This window comes from Vidua macroura, chromosome 17 (assembly GCF_024509145.1).
Source record: "Vidua macroura isolate BioBank_ID:100142 chromosome 17, ASM2450914v1, whole genome shotgun sequence".
In the NCBI taxonomy this organism is placed as follows: Eukaryota; Metazoa; Chordata; class Aves; order Passeriformes; family Viduidae; genus Vidua; species Vidua macroura.
In genome coordinates, this window is record NC_071587.1 from 1576535 (window position 1) to 1585789 (window position 9255).

The window sequence follows — 9255 nt, forward strand, 5'->3', positions numbered from 1 at the left end:
ATGCTAAAACCTGATGATGGACAATGTAAACAACAGTGGCAAATGAAGCTGCATTGATACAAGCCAGGAATAGGCCAATTTAGATGGATCCGTAGTATTGGTGTTTCCAGTATTGTGAACGGGACGTGCCTTGGCTTGTCTGGCCCCTGCTGCTGAACCAGTCCCTGTCCATCTTTCTTGTAAGCCCCCCTTAGGACCTGGAAGGCTGCAATTATGTCACCCCTAAGCCTCCTATTTTCCAGGCTGAACAAACCCCATTCTTTCAGCCTTTCCTCTTAAGAGAGGTGCTCCATCCCCCTGATCAACCTGGTGGAGGACTCCAGAGCTGGATGCAGCCCTGGATGCAGATGGGACCTCACCTCAGGGGACTAGAGGGGCAGAATCCCCTCCCTTGACCTGCTGCCCACACTTCTTTTGATGCAGCCCAGGACATGGTTGGTTTCTGGGTACCAGCACACCTGGCTGGGCGTGTGCAGCCTCTCATCCACCAGCACCCCCAAATCCTCCTCATCAGGGCTGCTCTCGATCTGTTCCTGCCACAGTCTGGATCAATACTGGGACTGATAACGCAGCCCAGGTGCAGCACCAACATGTGGCCTTGTTAAACCTCAGGAGATTCCCGTGGGCCACTTCTCAAGCTTGTCCAGGTCCCTCTGGATGGCCCTGTCCTTCAGGTGCGTCATCTGCAAACCTGCTGAGGGTACACTTGTTCCCTTCATGTACTAATGAAGATATTAAACAACACTGGTCCAAATATGGACCCTTGAGGGACCCCACTTTTCACTATTGTCCATTGGGACTCTGAGCCATTGAGCACTGCTCTCTGGATGTGACTGTCCAACCACTTTCTTATCCATGTAACAGTCCACTCATCAAGTTCATCTCTCTCCAATTTAGAGAGAAGGACGTTGTGGGGATCTGTGTCAAAGGCTTTACAGAAGTCCATATAAATGACATCTCTGTCCCCTCCCTTGTCTACTGAGCTATGCCATTGTGCAAGGCCACAGGATTGGTCAGGGAGGACTTGCCCTTGGTGAAGCCGTCTATGGGTCTCATAGACTTAAGTACATTCAGATACCTCAGGTGATCACACACCTGATCTTTACTTACAGTGGGAGGGACTTTGCTCCTCCAGTCCTCATCCTGCTGCCCATCCACTCAAGAGGTATGGAAAGAGAGTTTGCCATTGAAGACTGAGGCAAAAAAGCTATTGGGTACCTCAGCCTTCTCATCTGTTGTTACCAGTTTTCCAGCATTGTTGATCAGGGGCTAACACCTTTGACTTTTCTGGTTAATGGGCCTGTAGAAGCCCTTCCTTTTACTCTTTGCCTTCTTTGCCAGGTTCAGTTCCAGCTCCACCTTGGCCATCCCTACACAACTGAACTTTATCTCTATACTCTTCCTGGGTGATCTGCTTTAGCTTCAGCTGTCTATGCATTTGTTTCTTTCCCTTTAGTTTGACCAGCAATTCCCTACTCAGCTATACTGGTCTCTTGCTTTCCTTGCCTGATTTCTTGCTCCTGGGATTGCTAGCTCTTGTGTTCTATGGAGGCTTCCTTAAAAATCTGCCAAGCTTTGTTCTTCTCCCTTGTCCCTGAGGGCAGTATCCTAGAGGATCCCACTGACTGTCTGCCTGAAGAGCTGGAAGTCTGCTTTCCTAACCTTCGGGGGCCTAATTTTACTGCCAATTTCACCAATGCACGATCACTGCAGTGCAGGTTGCCTCTGATCTTGACGTTCCCAATTAGCTGCCTTGCGTTGGTGACCAACAGATCCAGTCATGCATCCTCTCTGGCAGGGCTGTTGATTACCGGGGTCAAGAAGTTATCTTCCATGCATTCCTGGAGTCTCCTGGATTGCCTACAGCTCACTGTGCTACTTTCCCAGCAGACATCAGGAGAATTGAAGTCCTCCAGCAGGATAAGAGCCTCCTGTAGCTGGAGCAGAAAGGTTTCATCAACAGGCTCCCTTTGATCAGGAGCCTGTAGTGGACCCCAACCATGAAGTTCCTTTGTTGCCTTGGTCACTAATTTTTATCCACAGCCTTTCTATCTGATTTTTACCCACATGGCTGCTCTTTACACTCAGTCCACCTCTTGGTATAGAGGACAACCCCTCCACCTCTCCTTACTCTCCTGTTCCTTCCTGACAGCCTGTAGCCATCAATAGCTGTACTCTAGTGACAGGATTCCCACGGGTGTCCCACCAAGTTTCAATAAGGGCACAAAGTTGTAGCTTTCTAGGAGCACCAATAGCTTCCAGGTCCTCCTGTTTGTTGCTTGTGCTCTTTGCATTGGTGTAAAGCACTTCGCTGGGCTGTTGGCTTTATTGCCTTCCTGGAGGAATACTCATCATTCCTTTGAGATGATTTTCTGCTATTTCCCTTTTGGCTTTTATTACCATAGGAATCCCTGGCTTGTCTCTGTAAGTGTGCAAGTGTGTTCCGGTGATAACTCTCACACTTCAAAGTCAGCAGGGTATAGATGCACTTTAGCTGGGCTTTTGATTTCACCCCCAATGCTGGCATGTTCACGTCTGCCGAGGCTCATGTCTGCCGAGTCTGGTCTTATTGCCTTCCCCCTTCAAACCTAGTTTGAAGCCTTCTCAATCAGCCCTGCCAGCTCAAAAGCTAAAATCATGAGCTTTGTGATATTAAAGGCACAAAGACTGATGTGAAGAATTGTAGAATGGGGAAGAAATGTGCAAATCCAATCTCTGCAGCTGTCCACTGTTTTCATGTCTGTGCTTCTTGTATTTCCTGTTGTGCTGCTGCTTATTTCCCTTTGGGAGTTCACAGCTGTGTGAGTTGTTTCTGGCTATGCTGTTTAATAATGCTTATAAAATAATGACTGGAGGAATTGTGGGCTCTTGTGGCAGCTTTCCTTCCTTGTGTTGTAGGGATCCAAGGAATAGTGGAAGACTACTGCCAGATTCTGCCTCTGATGCGACTCTACGGGCCAACCAACTTCTCTCCTATTATAAACCACATGGCAAGGTTTGCAGCACACTTGCTGCAACAAGGAACTACTGCAGTGAGTGCAGTTTCTTTACTGTGGATCTGCTTTGGGCTGATGTTTCTGTTTTCCATGTTGATGGTTGAATAGAATGGAATAGTAAATTGATGTTACCTTCCCTCCTTCAAATCACATCTTTGGTCTTCTGCTGCCAGCATGTCGATGCTCTCTTGGTACATACTGATATGAACCTATACTGGGTAGACACATTAGTTTCATTGCTCAAGTGATATTTATTTCTCTCCTAGTTTGCTGGCACTGTACTTACTGTTGCAATGTACAGGGTGCTGTGTTGGCTGTTCAACCATTTGGACTGAGGCAGCAGTTGCCTTGCTCTAATCTCTCTTACCAAGCTCTGTCATCTGTAGGGCATGCACACAGAATAGAGTTTTGTGCCGAACAGTTCTGCTCTCAAGAATGTTGAGAAAAAACCTCTAAGAAGCTACCAGAGGGCTTGACTATTCGTCCCACTATAGTGGCATGGAGTCTAAGAACTGTTCAATCAGTGTGCTGATTGCAGAGCATCTGTGCTTCTCTATGGTCATGGGCTTGTTTGTGTGCTGCTGTGGCCATGGTTGGTGTTAACATTTTACTTCATTTCTTTAAACTTCATTTGTTTTGCTTCAGAATGAAGGACTTGGATGTCCTGATAGATTTTAGCTGATTTCATTTTGACAGACCAATCAGAAAGAATTTTGACATATACTGTGCTACTTGTTTTATCTCCTAGCTGTGTCAGTATTTTTGGTGCTACTTAATGTTTGTGTGTATATCAAATACATTTCCCATGCTGAGAGGCACTTGGGCTAAGGAGATCCATTTCTTGCATTTCTGAGGGTATTTTTTAACCTTCCCAGCACTTCGGGGAAATCTTCCTAATTCTCGTAATGTGTTAAATATCTCTACATTATTTCTAATACTTCTAATTTAAATTATTGATAAAAAAGAACCAAGGCTTTTTGAGTTAAACTGCAGGGATATTAAATATCTCTAGCCTTTGTGAACACCAGTCAGTAAAACAGCACCTATCAGTGAATTTCGTATGCAGCTGTGTTTATTTAGTAGTACTTTTTGTCTCTGGTACTTTTTGCCAATTGATGTAACTTTTCTTTATAAATTGAACTTAATCCTTTCTCTTTTTTCTAGTACAGAGAATATTGGAAGTGCACAATGAAAATCATTAGGCATAGGAGAAAATGCGAATGAATGTAAGTTTCTTTAATGTTCTGGTTTTGTCTCATGCACATCAACATTTGATTTCTTTCTTAGCATAAGGGAGTGTTCTATCTGCCTTCAGTTATGTGAGCTCTGGTGTTGAAATGCCTAACTGTATGCTTTCTCATGTTTTTCAGCAATACTTTACCTTGTTGATCATCACAGATGGAGAGATCACTGATCTAGACCAAACTAGGCAAGCCATTGTTAATGCCTCTAAGCTGCCCATGTCCATTATCATTGTTGGTGTTGGTGAAGCCAATTTTGAAGCAATGGAGTTCCTTAATGGAGACAGCGGTGTTCTGAAGTCTGTGACAGGAGAGCCAGCTGCATGGGACATCGTCCAGTTTGTGCCTCCCCAACAGTTCAAAAATGTATGTTTTTTTTTTTTTAAATTCAGAAGAGTCCCGTTGCCAGGATGTATGCATCCTAAAAATGACCATGGTCTTGACAAGGCAGCAAGCTGCATGCTCAGAGGGCATGCCTGTGCTGCTTGTTCCCAGTGAGAGTTGAGATGTTGGCCTCTGTGTTCAAAGCTGTGTCTTGCTGTCTTGCAGTTCTTGAGAGCCTTCATTGTATAATTGATTTCGCCTACTATCTGTTGGCTATTGCAGGATTAAAGGGGATGTTCTCTGTCCTGGGATACGAACATTTAGGCAAAGAACTGAGATCATACTTTCAGTCTCTGATGTTGAGGCCCATGAGTGACTGAAGTTGAGGTCAGTCTTCCCTGCTGTTGAAAGCAGTCCAGTCACTCATCAGCTCCCCGACTTCCCCTTTTGCATTGGTGTTCATGCACTTTGCATGGTCAATTGGGTTGAATGATTCAAATGAAAACCCAAAATGAGAGACATTGCTAATGGCTGGGGCAGTTTTTCACTCAGACTGGGGCCACATAAAGACTGTGAATCTGAGGTTGAGGTGAGAACAAGCGGTTTTCATCAGCAGTGCTCACTGAGACTGACTGGAAGTGCTCCTAAAACTGTAGCAAGCAATTCTTAAAACAGAATGAGCGGGGCAGGTGTTCCGAATTCTCTAAGAGAGTGTTTCACTAGCCTACCAAATCTGTTCTTTGTGGTATTTCTGATTTATTCTCTCCATTCTCTTTTCAGGCTCCCCAGGAAGCACTTGCCCAGATGGTTCTGGCTGAAGTGTCTTAAGCTGCTAGTGTCATACTATGAATGGCAGCGGCGGCCCCCCCGAAACTGCCAGAAATCAAGGCGATGTAGATTCAGGCTAGCCCTGGCTACCTGTAGCACTGGGGTGAAGGAGAGCTGCCTGCAGCCACACTCTCTCTTGCACACTGTGGATGCTCAGTGCCTTGAGATTGCACCAGTCACACCACTTCTTTGACCTGCTTGGGCTGAGTCTTTGATCTTTCCTATCTCTATTGGAAGAAATGTAAATACAGAAAAACCTCCAAGTGCTGGAAGTTTTTGTCATAGAAACATTGACCTTGTTGGTTTTCTACCTTGCAACAGCAACACACTGTGACACATCACACCACACATAGTTGATTGACACAGCCCATCTGCTGCTCGCTATCAGGGTGGGCCTCTGAACTGAGCTGCTCTACTGCTGAGCTTGGTGAGAGAAGTGTTGCACCTGTGTTTGCTGTTATGACACTTACCCTGTGCTCCTTGATAGGTGTCTTTTATAAAGCTGCCTTGAAATGGATGTGACCAAAGACTGTTGGTTGGATGCCTGAGGTAGTTCCTGTTGTCTTCATAAAGTGCCAGTATATTTTTTTATGTTTCAGTGACCGTACCTTTCTGTGTTCTTTTTAACCACATTTTTCTATTAACAAAATTTCTTTCTGTGATGAACTCCTGCTTGAAGCCATTGTTATGGTTCAAGAACGCTGCACTTTGCTTATTTGTGGGGGTTAAATGAGAATTAATCATTAATTAATGGGATTGGGGTGAGATTAATGAGTCACATTAATGTGACTTTAAAAATCCTGCAGTTGGAAACACTGAGATGAAGGTACTTTGAGTGAATTCTTTATATCACATAAGTTACAAAATGGAGAAGTAACTTATCTGTGGAACTCCAAGGAGGTGCCACCTTATCCTCAGTAGTGTGAAGCGTGCATTACATGATATGGGGACTGTAGAACAGGCACATGATAGCAAAGCACAAATGTTTTGAGGAAGATGGTTCATTTCCAAGTAGAGATAAAGAAACTTGAGCTTGTCATTGCACTACAAGTATCAACACTTTCAGTTACTGAAATAAATATTCTACTTTGACTTAGATAACATGTCTGGACTCTTATTTCCTTCCTGGACTTTCCCCTTTGTTTTCCAGCAATGTGGATGGTGGTGTTTCAGTATCTGAGTTAGCCTAGGTTCAGTGAGATCCAAAAAAAAAAAGCTGAGCCAGTTGTCCATCATTGTTAATTTTGTTCCCCTTTAATCACTAAGACTGCTGAATTCCACAGCCCTTTCCTGCAACAAGATAAGATGTTCCTTTACTGTGAAGTTGCAAAATAATTTGTTCTACCTGATAAACCAGAAGATGTTGAGAATACATTGGCAGACTGCATTTGTGATCCAGGCCCTGAAACTTAAGTTACAAGCTTGAATGAAAACAGAACTTGGGGTTGAATTCACAGAATGACTAGGTTGGAAGAGACCTTCATCATCGAGTCCAACCCATGCCCAAACACCTCAACTAAACCACGATTCTGAGTGCCACAGCCAGTCTTTTTTTAAACACATCCAGGGATGGTGACTCCACCACCTCCCTGGGCAGGCCATTCCAGTATTTTATCACTCTTTCTGTAGAAAACTTTTTCCTAATATCCAACCTGTATTTCCCTTAGCACAGCTTAAGACTGTGTCCTCTGGTTCTGTCAGTTGTTGCCTGGAGAAAGAGACCGACCCCCACCTGACTACAACCACCCTTCAAGAAGTTGTAGAGAGTGATGAGGTCACCCCTGAGTCTCCTCTTCTCCAGGCTAAACAACCCCAGCTCCTTCAGTCGTTCCTCATAGGCTTTGTGTTCCAAGCCCCTCACACCAACCTTGTTGCCCTCCTCTGGATGCACTCAAGCATCTCAATGTCCTTCCTAAACTGAAGGGCCCAGAACTGGACATGGCACAGTGCTGAGTACAGGGGGAGAATGACCTCCCTACTCCTGCTGGTCATACAATTCTTATGCAGGCCAGGATGCTGTTGGCCTTCTTGGCCACCAAGGCACACTGCTGGCTCATGTTCAGCTGGCTGTCAACCAGTGCCCCCAGGTCCCTTTCTGCCTGGGCACTGTCCAGCCACACTGTCCCCAGCCTATAGCATTGCAGGGGGTTATTGTGGCCAAAGTACAGGACTGGGCACTTGGATTTATTAAACTTCATCTTATTGGACTCTGCCCATCCATTCAACCATTCCAGGTCTCTCTGCAGAGCTCTCCTACCTTCCAACAGATGGATACACGCCCCCAGCTTAGAGTCGTCTGCAAATTTACTAATGAGAGACTGAATACCCTCATCCATGTCATCAATAAAAATGTTGAACAGAACTGGTCCCAGTACAGAGCCCTGAGGGACACCACTGGTGACTGTCCCCAGCTGGATGCAGCACCGCTCACCACCACTCTCTGGGCCGGCCATGCAGCCAGTTCTGAACCCAGCACAGAGTGCTCCTGTCCCAGCCGTGGGCTGCAGCTTTTCCAGGAGTGTGCTGTGGGAGACAGTGCCAAAGGCCTTGCTGGAGCCCAAATAGACACATCCACAGCCTTTCCTGCATCTACCAGACGAGTCACCTGGTCATGAAAGGAGATCAGGTTGGTCAAACATGACCTACCCCTCCTAAAACCCCCGTGGCTGGGTCTGACACCCTGGCCATCCTGTAAGTGCTGTGTGATGGCACTCGGTATAAACTGTTCCATGACCTTACCGGGTACTGAGGTCAGCCTGACTGGCCTGTAATTACCAGGATCCTCCTTCCCACCCTTGTTGTGAATGGGTGTCACATTGGGCAGCTTCCAGTCATCTGGGACCTCCCCAGTGAGCCAGGACTGCTGGTAAATGATGGAGAGCGGCTTCGCAACCTCATCTGCCAGCTCCCTCATCACCCTGGGGTGGATCCCATCTGGTCCCATGGATTTATGAATATCCAAGTGTCCCAGCAGTTCTCTGACTGCCTCCTCTTGGATAATGGGGTGACCATTCTGCCCCCTAATATCACTGACCAACCCAAGAGGACAGTTGTCCTGAAGGCAAGTCGTCTTCTCACTAAAAACTGATGCAAAGAGGTTAAGCACCTCTGCCTTCTCTTTGTCTGAAGTTATTAAGTTCCCTTCCACATCTAATAAAGAACAAAGGTTGATCTTACCCTTCCTTTTACCACTGATGTATTTGTAAAAACATTTTTTATTACCCTTTACAGAAGTCGCCATTTTAAATTCAAACTGAGTGTTAGCCTCCCTATTTTTTTCCTACATGCTCTAGCAGCCCCCTTATATACTTCCTGAAAGACTTGACCCTCCTTCCAAAGATGATACATCTTCTTTTTATTCCTAAATTCCTCCAAAACCTCCTTGCCCATGCAGGTTGGGCATTTGCCTCGTCGACTTGTCTTTCGGCACACAGGGACAGTCTGTTCCTGTGCCCTCAAGATCTCTGTTTTGAAGCATGCCTACCCTTCCTGAACTCCTTTATTTTTGAGGACTACTTCCCAAGGAACTGTCTGAATAAGTCTCCTGAATAGGTCAAAGTCTGCCCTCTGAAAGTCCAATGTAAAAGTCCTATTAATGTTCCTCCTGATTTCACCAAATATCGAGAACTCTATAATTTCATGATCACTGTGCCCCAAGTGACCTCCAACCACCACATCTCCCACCAGCCCATCTCTATTTGCAAACAGCAGGTCTAAAATAGTCCTCCTGGTGGGCTCACTCACCAGCTGCGACAAAAAGTTGTCCTCCACAAACTCTAAAAATTTCCTGGACTGCCTTTTTTCAGCTGTATTAAGTTCCTAGCAGATGTCTGGCAAGTTGAAGTCTCCTACAAGAACAAGGGCTG

At 45.6% G+C, this 9255-nt stretch overlaps 1 protein-coding gene across 1 annotated transcript in view; it reads left to right on the top strand.

Moving 5' to 3' along the window:
* The window catches only part of CPNE1 (copine 1), a 37288-nt gene extending 32834 nt beyond the window's left edge, over window positions 1-4454 (top strand). Inside the window, exons 9-11 of the mRNA XM_053993401.1 lie at window positions 2899-3032; window positions 4161-4222; window positions 4367-4454. Coding sequence (XP_053849376.1) covers window positions 2899-3032; window positions 4161-4198 — 172 coding nt within the window. The 3' untranslated portion in view covers window positions 4199-4222; window positions 4367-4454. The remainder of the gene's footprint in view (window positions 1-2898; window positions 3033-4160; window positions 4223-4366) is intronic.
* The last annotated feature ends 4801 nt before the right edge of the window (window positions 4455-9255 follow it).